The sequence below is a fragment of the Microcaecilia unicolor genome, chromosome 9 (assembly GCF_901765095.1).
Source record: "Microcaecilia unicolor chromosome 9, aMicUni1.1, whole genome shotgun sequence".
Lineage (NCBI taxonomy): Eukaryota > Metazoa > Chordata > Amphibia > Gymnophiona > Siphonopidae > Microcaecilia > Microcaecilia unicolor.
The window spans coordinates 2458919-2473454 of NC_044039.1; the positions used below are offsets into that span (position 1 = coordinate 2458919).

Consider the following 14536-nt stretch of genomic DNA (forward strand, 5'->3'; position numbering starts at 1 on the left):
TACGGTATTATGTTCCAAGATTGCATCATACAGCTGACATATGAGGTTGTCAACTGCCCTGTTTAATCATGAGGAAGTGAAACCTGCAGAGAGTTCCAGATGCGGCTCTGGACACCTTATTGGGCAGAATGGATGGACTGTGCAGGTCTTTCTATGCCGACATTTACTAAATTACTATTATTTTAACACTAACTCAGGTCCCCTCCCACTTCCCTGGGATCATTTGGTAGCATCTTTTTTTTGTGTAGGGGAGCGTCCAACTGGCAGGAGACTGGGGGTCAGGGATTGAAATCACATCCACTAGAAAGAGCTGATCTATAATACAGAATTGAGCTCTGGCTCCCTGTCTGCTGATGAAACCTGGTCTGCAGAGATAGCTCTTTTTTTTTGTTGTAATTAGAGATAATTTGTTTATGGTACACTGTTTCTGTACTGGGTTTTCCCAAGCTGAAGCTGCCAGCTGTGTAATTCTGAATTACATTCTGGACCATGAGCAAAGTCATGCAAACACGTCTGACAACGGCACCCACAGCTTCTCATTTAAATGTGAGAGAGAAACGGGAGTCTTCAAAGAAAAATACAAGGTTTCAGTCAGTGCCCCTAGGGTTTCCTTTTTAAATGAAATTCATTTTGGGGCCATGAGGAATCACACTCACAGCTGTGTAATCAGTTTTATTAACCTGTAATAACAACCTAAATTGATAACGGACTGTACTGTGACCCATGGACCCTCAGAGTCCCCCCTCCCCCACAGGTACACTTGATGTCTTAGTGATGGTTGGGAGGGTCAGAGCATGACTGTTGGCCCCAGCAGAAGTGGTTTTGCAGGAAGGGCTTATGGAGGACATTTCTATAAGACCCTGTGTATTTGTGGGGGTCCAGCAGGAAGCTAATCTAGAAAGCCACTTACTTTCCTTTGACCAGGGTATATGCTGTGAGCTACTGAACTAGTATAAATCTAACTCTTAAAAGTCGAGGATGTGCAATTCATTCATTCATTCATTTCAGTATTTATATACCACTTAGACCCATAGGAGCCGACTCTGTGGGTGCTGTGGGTGCTTGAGCACCCCCAATATTGAGAAAATTCCTTGTATGTGTCCAGGGAAGGGTTATTTCCACTGGGCTTAGCACCCCCAATAATTTTGAAAAGTTGGCTCCTATGCTTAGACCCAAGCGGTTTACAGTTTCATTTTGCAGGTACAGTAATACCTCGGTTTTCGTTGACTTCGGTTATTGTTGATTTTTTCCGCGAAAAATTTGTCTCGGATTTCGTCGGCGTGCCCACGTGACTTCGCTGCTAATTATGCGAAAACAAAGGGCGACCCACGCGTTCTCCTGCTCATTAATTCATATGGAAATAATTGCCTCGGTTTTCGTCAGTTTCGGATTTCGCCGATTGTTTTCGGACAGATTATCGACGAAAACCGAGGTATCGCTGTATTGGATTTGTACTTATAGTATTCTACAAGTTACGTGTATAAGTGCAAGTCCTGGCCTACATGCTGCTTAGACTCCGCCCATGCGTATTCCCACCTGTAAAAGGCGTTATATGTTAGATATGTGCAAATTTGTATATTCACACACTTACTCCCACATATAGAAACACAGAAACAGAGAAACATGACGGCAGATAAAGGCCAAATGGCCCATCCAGTCTGCCCATCTTCAGTAACCACTAACTCCTCCTTTTCCTAAGGGATCCCACGCGCCTGTCCCACGGTTTTAAAAATTCTAACACAGTCTTTGTCTCCACAACCTCCACCGGGAGGCCGTACCACGTTTCCCATGAAAGAGTATTTTCTTAGATTCTTCCTAAGCCAATTTCCTCTCAACTTCTTCCTATGCCCTCTCATTCCAGAGTTTTCCTTCATTTGAAAAAGGCTCGCCTCCTGCGCTTTAACGCCACTGAGGTATTGAAACGCTGATATTCTGATGACTTACACACACAGGACCAGATTCTATATGGCGCCGAAAATATTTCTGCCTAAGTGTATGCTGTAAACTGCTCCTAGATTTGGGCACGGTTTATGGAATACGCCTAGCGGCCATGCCTGAATCTAACTCTAGGCGCAACCTTCACGTCAAGTAAAACTTGACATAAATACCGGCCCCTAAGTTAGGAGCGGAGCAGCTGTATTCTATAACCCTGCGCATAGATTTTTGGAATACCCACATCCTGCCCATTCCACACCCCCTTTCTGGCAATGTACATTAGAATTTACATGCACCACTTTACAGAATATGCTTGGAAAGTTGCGCGCGTAAATTCTAATTAATGCCAGTGTCAATAAGTGCTTGTTAAGTGGCGATTATCAGCATTGATTGGCTTGTTAAGTATTTAAATTGTGCATGTGCAAATCCAGAATACGACCGGATTGCGCAAACAATTTCGGTAATACTATATAGAATCCGAAGGATAATCAGTACGCAAATATTACTGCCCACTTTATAGTATCACTTCCTTAATGGGCAGGAGGTGAACAGTGGATCTTCTCACTCCAACTCTATCAGGCAGGCAGTGTTTGCATTTAATGCGTGCGATCTGATTAACCTGCAGAGCAGAGGGCTTTGCTTTATATGGCTGACCCTTGTTTTGAGGCACGAAACAGAGACTATCTGCTCCATGCCTCTTCCAGATTTAGATATAAACCCTGCCCAGAACTTCAGCTATTACTCATAGAGGTAGTTCTGTGGATGGGCTAATTAATTTAGGATGAACAATCACTTCCTAGTGATCCCTTCATGGGGCACAATGTCATATATTTCTCCATCTCTTGCCCGTATGCATTGAAATGCACATAACAAAATGTGCCTGCACAGCTAAAGGTTTCTAGAGGAAGCTTAAGTGGAGAGGTGTGGTAGCCGTGTTAGTCCACTCTTAAGGTTATCAATAGAAATCAAACAAAATAAAACATGGAAAAGAACCTAGAGGAAGCTTAGAAATTATTAATATGCACAGTGCAAGGGAAAACAGTGCCCTAACTATTGCATTACCCATCTATAGGCATCTCAACATTTCCAAATGATTGGGGTGCCAAACACAATGCAAAGGACTCCTCCCCAGACAAAATGAAGGAGCTTTTTCAGTACCTGGGCTGCTCAGCATCTATTGGCATCCACAGGGCTGACTCCTATGCTGTATAGGAACAGAAACATCTTTTCATGTAAATAAAAAAAGTGTTATCATAGAGAGAGGCAACAAACCCAGCCTCTTGCAAATTCTAAAAAAAAACCCATTGTTTCCCATTCAATTATGCTCCATCTGATTTAAAGGTGTCCCTTAAATCTGACCAGACATTTCAATTCTCACGTGGTCTGCTGAAAGGGTCAGCAGTATCGGCTGATTCTTGCATGATGCCCCATGGACGGAAGATCTGGAATGATGTCTGTTATTCCTTTGTCCAGGAAATTGACTCATAAACAAAGAGCTTATTCTTACCTTTAAAAAAAAATCCTTCTTTGCCCCCCAGTTTGGCTAAACAGTGTTGACATATTATCTTCTTGACAGTGTGCAGTAATAATGGTGAGCAATTTTTACCCTGATGCAGATTTCTCTAGTCTGAGTATAGCAGTTGCCGGGTCACCCACTGATAGTTCATGTTACATTACAGGATTAGGGGGCAAGTAAAGAAGCTACAAAGTAGTAAATTTAAAACAAATTGGAGAAAATATTTCTTCAAGGTGTAATTAAACTCTGGAATGTGATAAAAGCAGTTAGCTTAGCGGGGTTTAAAAAAGGTTTGGTTAACTTGCTAAACGAAAATTCCATAAGCCATTATTAAGATGGACTTGGGGAAAATCCACTGCTTATTTCTAGGATAAGCAGCATAAAATGTATTGTTTTGGGATCTTGCCAGGTATTTGTAACCTGGATTGGCCACTGTTGGAAATAGGATACTGGGCTTGATGGACCTTTGGTCTGTCCCAGTATGGCAATGTTTATATTTTTAAGTTCTTTTTTTTTTCTTTTTAAAAAGTGTATCAGAGCTGTCTGTGGTGAAGCAGAGGGGTGGGAGGTGAGGTGCAGGGTGAATACAGATGTTGTGGTTGTTGCTTTTGGTGTTTGACATATGGCAACGCTTATGTTCTTATGTAACTCTGCCCATGTGAGTCTGATTTACACATGCAGAATGGCTTTAGCTGGAATATACTTCAGTTATTTATCCTGCCCAAGGGCTTCTAATAATTATTCTAAAATGAGCTGATAAGGTTACATTACTTGTGCTGTACATAAAACAATGAACATATTTACTTTTACTGAAAATACATCACTGGGTCGATATTGAACAGGACTTAACCAGCAGAAGTGGCTCCTGGCCGGTTAAATTGCTGAAAATAACCACAAGTTAATGCTGAACTCAAAACTGGCTATTTTGGGCTATTCCGGGGGGTGAAGTTGGCACTTGGCCTTCCAGAAAAGCTGCACTGGCTCCCAATCAAAGAATGGATCACCTTCAAAATCTGCACTTTGGTCTACAAAATTATCTACGGCGTAGTCCCGGGATACATGACAGACCTCATTGATCTACCAACCAGAAACAGAATCGGATCATCACGATCATACCTAAACCTAAATTACCCAAATCGCAAAGGACTTAAATACAGAACAACTTACGCACCCTGCTTCTCTTACATAAGTGCACAACTATGGAATGGAATCCCAAAAGCTGTGAAAACAATTTACGACCACCTAAACTTCAGGAAGTCACTAAAAACCCACCTCTTCAAAAAGGCCTATCCCACCGACCCAAAGTAAATCCCCACACCCAGGAACACAGCATATCAAATGATAGTTCTGGACAATTACAATCCTCACTTCCTTCGACCCTCATGATGCATACCTACCTCATTGACCACAATATAACCTTGTATATGTTATCAACCAAATTGGCAAATGCCTTTACGGTACTATGTAAGCCACATTGAGCCTGCAAATAGGTGGGAAAATGTGGGCTACAAATGTAATAAATAAATAAATAAAATATTCAGCATTTAACTGGCCAGCTTAACCGCATAAATGGACCACATAAGAGTCAGTCCTATCATACAGGGGCGTAGCCAGACTTCGACTGGAGGGGGGTCCAGAGCCCGAGGTGAGGGGGAACATTTTAGCCCCCCCCCCCGGTGCCACCGCCATCACCACCAACAACTTTGCCCTCCCCTGCCGACGACCATCTCGACCCCCCCTCCCACTGCCAACCCTCCCCCACCACTTCCGTCGCCTACCTTTGCTGGAAGGGGACCCCAACCCCTGCCAGCCGAGATCCTCTTCTTCCGGCGCATTCTTTGGTTTACTAAGAGGTCCTTTTATAAAAGTGCGCTAAAAATAAGCACATGCTAAATGTTAGAGATGCTCATATATTTCTATGGTTGTCTCTAGAATTTAGCGCACGCTAAAAATGCTAACGCGCTTTTGTAAAAGGACTCCTAAGCACACTAACAATACTTTATTCAACTTAAAAACATTCACTTGCACCCTGTTCGTCTTCTCATCTAAAATCCTATCTCACCTCATCCTTGTCCCTTCCTGCCCTTGTCTATTTTACCCCATTTTACCTTGGACTGGTTAATTACCAAATTAACAGTCAATCTCCAGCTAGCCATTAGCTAATAGAAAAGGGAAGGTCATGCATTACTTCACTAGATGATGTAAGCGTCATGTCCCTCGTCCTTTGTGTTCCAACAAAACTTTATCATTCACCGGTTTGAATCTGAACAGAGTAAAATGGTGAGAATGAATCTCTTGCCTTCACTTTCCTTTGAAACTAATATTTGTCCCTGTTGCTGAGTCTTTCAGAAGTACGTAAGGTAAGTTTCCAAACTCTCAAACTGACATGCTTTCCTCTTGAAATAGTAACAGTCACCATTTCACCTTATTGCATACACACAAGAGACCGATATGGATATGTAGTGCCCCCTTGAGAAAAAGAGAAATACAGATGGCCAAAGAAGGGGGTAACCGGCAGAAGAGATAGGAGCTTGCTAGCCCGGGAGGAGATTTGGTTAAAAGGGGTTTCTTTTCTATAGGGCATCCCAAAATTCTCTTTCCTATGTTCTAGCTTTACTTTAAGGTGCCCCGTGGATCCCAAAAAGGTTCTGGAAATAAGATAAGCAAACAGTTTGCGATTTAATCAGAGAGGAAAACATTAGAAAGAAGTGGGATACATTTAGCAGATAAAGGACAAGTTATTCAGGTACAAATCATGGGTGTGGAACAGAGAAATGTGCAGCAGTTTTAAGTACATGTTTTAAGTACTCATGATGTATTGTAAGCCACATTGAGCCTGCAAAGATGTGGGAAAATGTGGGAGACAAATGCAACAAATAAAAATAAATACATAAATAAATACATGACACAGTCTATTGTTATTCCTGCAGCATTTAGAAGAAGGGTAATAGAAAGAAATCAAAACAGAGAAAAGAAAATAAGATGATACTTTTTTATTGGACTAACTTAATACATTTTTCGAAATAAGCAAATGTTGACAATATCAGAATAATTGAGTGAAACACAAAAGCATTCCAATGACAGTCTCACAGGAAGAGGGTGGGGTGGGTAAAGTGAAAAACAGGGGGAGCTGGGTGGGTGAGAGAAAGGGAGACCGGAGTAGGTGAGAAACAGGGAGAGCCAGGTGGTTGAGAGACAGGGAGAGATGGATGGGGAGACACAGGAAGAGATAGGTGGATGAGAGACAGGGGGAGCCAGGTGGTTGAGAGACAGGGAGAGATGGATGGGGAGACACAGGGAGAGATAGGTGGATGAGAGACAGGGGGAGCCAGGTGGTTGAGAGAGACAGGGAGAGATGGATGGGGAGACACAGGGAGAGATAGGTGGATGAGAGACAGGGGGAGCCAGGTGGTTGAGAGACAGGGAGAGATGGATGGGGAGACACAGGGAGAGATAGGTGGATGAGAGACAGGGGGAGCCAGGTGGTTGAGAGACAGGGAGAGATGGATGGGGAGACACAGGAAGAGATAGGTGGATGAGAGACAGGGGGAGCCAGGTGGTTGAGAGACAGGGAGAGATGGATGGGGAGACACAGGGAGAGATAGGTGGATGAGAGACAGGGGGAGCCAGGTGGTTGAGAGAGACAGGGAGAGATGGATGGGGAGACACAGGGAGAGATAGGTGGATGAGAGACAGGGGGAGCCAGGTGGTTGAGAGACAGGGAGAGATGGATGGGGAGACACAGGGAGAGATAGGTGGATGAGAGACAGGGGGAGCCAGGTGGTTGAGAGACAGGGAGAGATGGATGGGGAGACACAGGGAGAGATAGGTGGATGAGAGACAGGGGGAGCCAGGTGGTTGAGAGACAGGGAGAGATGGATGGGGAGACACAGGGAGAGATAGGTGGATGAGAGACAGGGGGAGCTGGGTGGGTGAGAAACAGGGAGAGCCAGGTGGTTGAGGGACAGGGAGAGATGGATGGGGAGAGCTGGGTGGGAGAGAAACAGGGAGAGATGGATGACTGATAAGAGAGTGACAAAGCAGTAGAATTTTATGGTTTATAGTGGAATAGAAAGCCCAGATCTTTGTTAAGTCCTGTTTGGTGGGTGTCAAAATATTTCAGCATTTTGACTTCAAAGGTCTTACGCTCCTGGATTGTCTTAAAATTTCCATTTAGTATTCTTACCATAAGATCATTGAGGCAATGTTCTGGTTTTGTAAAGTGCTGCCCCACAGAGGTGACATCCTGGTTGGTAATTGGGATGTTAAGGATCAATTTATATAGACATAATATTAGTCTCTAGCATTTGACTTGTTTCTCCAATATAACACCCTTCTTCACACTTTTTGCACTGATGATCTATAAAACATGTCAAGATGAGCAGAAAGAAGAAAACTGCAGGAAGGTCTTTGGGAAAAGTGAACGGTTGTGCGGGGTTAATCCTTTCACAGTCCCAGCCTCTTTCACCTTGTGGGTCATATGGACCTGCTCTCTGGTTATCTCTTTCTACAAAGGCAAGGGGAAGGGTGCTACCCACTCCCCTAATTGTAGCAGTTTTCTGCCCCTCTGGCTGGATTTATCAGGTCACAGCTGGCACTTTCAAGAGTCTCTCTATAATCACAATCTGTAGCCAATGCCGTAATTCAGTTCTCCTTCCATGGCTGGTGCAGTTGGTCAGATGAAGGGCCATTATGAAGTTTATTCGACTCCTTCTGTGTCCCCTCACCATGGAGTCTCCAGGATCCTTCGGCCAAAGACGCCACATGGAAATCTCAAAGCTCTTTCCTCTCCCTTTTGATAACTCTTTGGCTCTCAGCAGATCAAAACGTGGATGAAGGTCACAGTGTCTTTTGGGTTTTCTCTTGTGAAGTCATTTTCCTGCCTGGCAAGATTAGATTAGACAGGAAGCATTCAGTAGTAAGAAGTGCAACACATTTCTCATTACATAAACAGCATATGATATGGGTAGGGGAAAAGACGTCATTTTTTGTGACCCAAACCTATGACCTTTGTCAGTTAAAAAGCTCATGTTCATCTTTAGATAATTCTTATGCTTTCTTCAAATGACCCAGATTTTTCCCAGCACTGAGCAAGAGACTGACATTGAGGCAGACGTGGGAAGCAACTGTTTGCCCTGGGATTTATAGTGTGGAGTGTTGCCACAATTTGGGTTTCTCCCAGGTACTTGTGACCTGGCTTGGCCACTGTTTGGGAAAACAGGATATTGGGCTAGATGGACAACTGGTCTGACCCAGTATGGCTAGTGTTATGTTCTTATGATATACAAAGGTCGTACTGATTCAAAACCCATCATTCCTTCACTTTTACTAATCTATCAGACTTTCTTATCTAGACAACAAAACATCAAGACCCAGATTTTAGACACCTGCTGAAGTGAACTCTGGACCCAGAGAGCTCATGTCTCAAACACTGGTTAGTCTATCAAGGTGCCACTGACCCCCCTGTAATTTTTCGTTGCTCTGGACCAGGAGTTCTCAAACAAGTCCTTGAGACACACCTAGCAGGTCTGGTTTTCAAGATATCCACAGTGAATACGCATGAAAGAGATTTGCATACAACGGAGGTAGTGCATGGAAATTGATTTCATGCATATTCATTGTGGGCATCTTGAAAAGCTGACTGGCCAGATGTGTCCCAAGGATTGGGTTGAGAACCCCTCACTCTAGACTAACACAGTCCCCTCCCCCAAACCACCGGAAGCTAAATATTATAGATATTTCTGGAAGAACTGACTCATGCTACAGCAGTGGAGGAAAAGATGGAGGGTGAGTACCTTTAAAATCGAAAAAGATTATTCAGATTATACAGTTTCCCAGTGGATACCATATGTCTTCATTTAGCTGGATTTGACCTAATTGGATATTAATTGCTCCTACGAAGGTTCCTCTGCTTTTCACAATGAGTTTTAAGACGTGTCCCTGGAGGCTGATAACATTATCATATTCTACCTGCATTTGGACATAAAAAAACAACCCAATATTTCAGATCAATAAACAGAACTTTGGTGACAGTTAAAGAGAAAAACATAGAATAGTTTCTCACTCTGCACAATGAATACATTTCTTACTCTACCAAATCTAAATTATGGTTTGAGATGGAAGTGGATGGAAATTTCTCTCTCTCTCTGGACTGTGGCTTATCTATAATTGTCAATGGCACATCCTTTAAACCTTGATCTCTGCATGAGGTCACTGATGCAAAGAAGTAACCTTAAGCCAAGCCAGGAACTTAAGACCTTTGAATTTAAGATGATGAAATATTTGATATCCACCTGACAGGACTTAACTAGGGTCTGAGTTTCCTATCATATAATAAACCATGGAAAGGGGGGGGGGGGGGGGGGAGGATATTCAGCCCACAGTGGTAGGTGTCTTGCAAACCTCTTCCAGCCATGGCTTGAGCTGACCTTGGAAACTCAATGTGGGGCAGGTGTAGCTCCTGGTACTGAATATCCAGGTACATCCGCTGACCTGGATGTTAACCAGGCACTGGTCAATATTTAGACTGGTGCCCAGTTAAATTCATGCATAAAGTTAGGCAGCTGTTTTGCTGTTACTTAGCTGGTTAGTGGACTGAATATTGCCACTAACTAGTTACGTTGATGTTCCGCCCACACTCTGCATCTAACCTGATTGGTTAAGCTGATGCTCTGCCCCTAATCTGATTGGTTAAACTGATGCTCCGCCCATACTCTTCCCCTAACCTGATTGGTTAGGGGATGGCCTGCTAGCAGGGATATTGAGCACTAACCAGGTAAGAGCCTCTCCTGCCCAGTTAAGCCCTTTTGAATACTGACCCCATACTGCCTGTCACCTTCTGGTTACCCATCCACCTCTCCCTATTGCTCCATCCTCCCTTTCCCCCCCTACCTCTACTTTTCCCCTGAGGCTGTCACTGAAATGCCCTGAGATTGTCAACTTTTGCTCATACCTGACCTGAATAAGCTTGTCAAAACATGAATAAAAAGGTATCGTCTTATTTGCCTTGTTTTGTTTTATTTCTATAAAATACTTGGGGAATTGTGAATGTCTAGACCTGGGCAACCCAATTCCTACCTGTGCAAAATGAGGCAAAAGTTTTGGGCTGACTAATTTTCCTGGGAGATGCCCTTTAGAATCCGAATGAATGGGTGGGAAAAGATATTAATGCAAAACAAGTGTTTGCAGCTGAGAACCCGATGAAGCTGTGATTTGGGCTTTAAAGCACAGAAAAAGGAATTAGTGTTTACTGACGAGTGACCCCTCTCCGGCTCAGGCTGTTCTTCTTCTCTTTGCTCTTTGCGTTTATTAGATGATGTTTTAGGTCACACAGATACCATCACTCCTGACAACCAGCCACCGACTGATATAAAATCACGATTAGTTACGGCCATCCATTCTTACACACTACAGGTAAAGCCTGTTACACATAGCAGCAGCCACCCGCCACCTGCTGATCTCTCACTCTTTAGCAGTCTGCAAACGTATCATGTACTAGGATTCGAGCTGCTGTCAGAAGACATGATTCTGAATGCTGTCACTGGTGGGATAGGAGAAACTGGGCTGCCTTCAGAGGCACTTGACCATGGGTTGGGGAATGGGGTGGTTTGGGAGCAAGATAAACGTTGGATGTTTTGGGTGGGGATGGGGTTTTAGGAAGGAGCAGGTTGTATAGTGGATAGTACTTGGAGGTTTGGTAGGGCATGGGACAAAGGGCTATGTATGTTACGAAGGGGTTTGAGAAGAGGTACAAAGGGCCATGTATGTTACGAGGGGGTTTGAGAAGAGGTACAAAGGGCCATGTATGTTACGAGGGGGTTTGAGAAGAGGGACAAAGGGCCATGTATGTTACGAGGGGGTTTGAGAAGAGGGACAAAGGGCCATGTATGTTACGAGGGGGTTTGAGAAGAGGTACAAAGGGCCATGTATGTTACGAGGGGGTTTGAGAAGAGGGACAAAGGGCCATGTATGTTACGAGGGGGTTTGAGAAGAGGGACAAAGGGCCATGTATGTTACGAGGGGGTTTGAGAAGAGGGACAAAGGGCCATGTATGTTACGAGGGGGTTTGAGAAGAGGGACAAAGGGCCATGTATGTTACGAGGGGGTTTGAGAAGAGGGACAAAGGGCCATGTATGTTACGAGGGGGTTTGAGAAGAGGTACAAAGGGCCATGTATGTTACGAGGGGGTTTGAGAAGAGGGACAAAGGGCCATGTATGTTACGAGGGGGTTTGAGAGAGGGACAAAGGGCCATGTATGTTACGAGGGGGTTTGAGAAGAGGTACAAAGGGCCATGTATGTTACGAGGGGGTTTGAGAAGAGGGACAAAGGGCCATGTATGTTACGAGGGGGTTTGAGAAGAGGGACAAAGGGCCATGTATGTTACGAGGGGGTTTGAGAAGAGGGACAAAGGGCCATGTATGTTATGAGGGGGTTTGAGAAGAGGGACAAAGGGCCATGTATGTTACGAAGGGGTTTGAGAAGAGGGACAAAGGGCCATGTATGTTACGAGGGGGTTTGAGAAGAGGGACAAAGGGCCATGTATGTTATGAGGGGGTTTGAGAAGAGGGACAAAGGGCCATGTATGTTACGAAGGGGTTTGAGAAGAGGTACAAAGGGCCATGTATGTTACGAGGGGGTTTGAGAAGAGGGACAAAGGGCCATGTATGTTACGAGGGGGTTTGAGAAGGCAGAGCTGTTTTTTCCTCCTAATTGGAAGTAGAGCAGTGCTGCTGAAAATGGGTTGTTACTGACAGAACCACCCGAGAAAACAATACGAAACATGGAACCAAGTGAAGCATTTTCCCGTGCACACCCCTGTCAAAGTGTCTAGGTGAAGAATGATCTAGCACATACATGCATTGTACCTGAATGTAACTCGCCTTCAGCTACAACTGAAAATCCAAATTCATAAATAAATAGAAACAAACAAACATTTGGCACAGGCCTTACCATATAAGCACTCAAGCGAAGCAATATACAAAGGCTGAACTGATTCCAAAACCATCATTCATTCACTTTTACTAATGTACCAGACTTCTTCAGATTTTACACACCTGATGAAGTAAACTCTGGCCCTTGAAAGCTCATCTAAAAAAAAACTGGTTATTCTATTCCGGTGCCACTATTCACTCTCCGGGAACACGTTACCTCTCCTCCCTTCCCCATGGGTATAGCAATGTTTCAGCAAATGCATTCATCGGGATTACCATTTGTTTTTTGCTCCAAGGTTGATATTGTGTAAGTGCAGTATTTTTTGAAATCTTGGCGTGGCCTTTGTCTTCTTCACGTGTTCTTTGAGGATGTCAAGTTGGTTATCTGCTAAGACATTGGACTGCTTGAGTAGCTGCCGGATATCAATGAAAAATACATGAAGCAGACCTGCTCTGAGGAAGGTCAAAGCTCATCTAACACCCATGAAGGTATTCGGCTTTATTTTATAATCTGGTTCTTGGTGGGGTTGAATCACATCACAGAGGTGGAGAGTTCAATCCCTGAGAAGAAGGGGGGAATGGCTCTCACTGCCATGACAGTTTTTGCTGGAGTGAGGCTGAGCAGTTAGCCCAGCTTGCATCAGGAATCCTCACTGTCCCTTTCAGCTGGAGAGATGTCTTCTCTGGGACATCACTTGGAAAGGAGGCAGGGCGGACAAAGGGGGGAAAAAAAGGAAAGATACGAAACAGACATAACCTAGGGAACCATCTTACTGAGCGAGACTTTCTCTGGATCTACTTCTTTCCACGAACATCCTCTGAGTCTCAAGGACTAGATTTCCCAAGAAATCACATGCTGAAGAATGCCTGTCCCACACTGGATCAGCAGCAAGAGAGCAAATGGAGGAGGGGAAAAGGTGATGAAGAGGTGCCTATGTCACATGGAGCATCCATCTCCAGCAGGAAGATGACATCAGTGTGTGTGGGTTGGGGGAGGAAAGGGGAGGAGGGGGAGAGGTGATGTCCATCTTGCACTTGTGAAATTTCATCCGACCATCTCATACAACCTGGATGGCAGATTGCAGCCCTCTCAGAAAATCTAATGCTATAGTTTTGGGAATAAGAAAAATATCAAAAAAAAATTCTAAGGGGTCAATAATCAACCAGCGGTGGTGAGTGTTATTTTAGCTGTCACCGGTTTATTCCTGGATATTCAATGCCAGGTCATGTCTGGGCAACTGGCAGTGACTGTCTGGGTTTATGCGGCTGGTTCTGCACAATAATTCAGTATTTAATCGCATAAAGATAGGACTAACTTTTATGCACTCTGATTTCACTGCTAATCTTATGTGGTTAAGAGGCCAACATTTAACACGTAACTACCTAATGCCCAATCCTCCCACAAAATAGCCTGCCCCCAACAATATCGACCCCTAAGACTGTAAGAGAGTGAGAAACTAGCCAGCAAAAGCTACTATGCAGGTCCTCTAACATTGTTCTCAGACACTATCTGAGCCTTTCTAGACATCTTGCAATCCAGTGTGTAATCACATTACCGACGATGCTGAGAGGACAATGCAAGGTTGTCAATTTAAATCTTCCATCTAGCTGAACAAATCTCAAAAGAAAGTTTGAATGCTTTAACAGAATAATAGAGAAATGAAATGCCAGAGCAATTTAATTAAAACATGACGGTAATTTGATGATTAGGCTTCTCAGGAACTTACCAGGACATCCATTAACCATTTTCATTTAGCAAGACAAAAACCTGAGCATGTCTTCATTTTTTACCGCTAATTGTTCAGGGTTCGCTCTCACCTCTCCTCTCAGAATTTCATTTGTCCTTTTTTTTTTTTTGGCTTAATGGATGAAAACCTGCTTCTTTCACCTGGCCGTGCCAGGGTTCGTGCCAGCTCACCTCACTTTACCATCTCATCTCTGGCCCCCCCTGACTGGAGAAGGTGCTTTCGGTGATGCCATCATATCACTTCATAAAGAAATACATTGGCGACACCGATGCAAGAGCAGAACCAGTCAAAGAGTATTCTGGGATCATTTTCACTGCAGAAAGCAACCTTTTAACCCAGAAACCTACAGATGTAACTCAAAAACAGGAGTAGGAAAACACACAATGTAATCTACAGGCAGTTTTTA

General features: G+C 44.0%; 1 protein-coding gene across 1 annotated transcript in view; it reads right to left on the bottom strand.

Annotated features, from left to right (window-relative positions):
• Positions 1 to 7638: 7638 nt before the first annotated feature.
• Positions 7639 to 14536, bottom strand: part of PIK3C2G (phosphatidylinositol-4-phosphate 3-kinase catalytic subunit type 2 gamma) — a 170973-nt gene continuing 164075 nt past the window's right edge. The window contains exons 33-34 of the mRNA XM_030215213.1: positions 9247 to 9421; positions 7639 to 8334 (exon numbers count right to left, since the gene is read on the bottom strand). Coding sequence (XP_030071073.1) covers positions 9269 to 9421 — 153 coding nt within the window. The 3' untranslated portion in view covers positions 7639 to 8334; positions 9247 to 9268. The remainder of the gene's footprint in view (positions 8335 to 9246; positions 9422 to 14536) is intronic.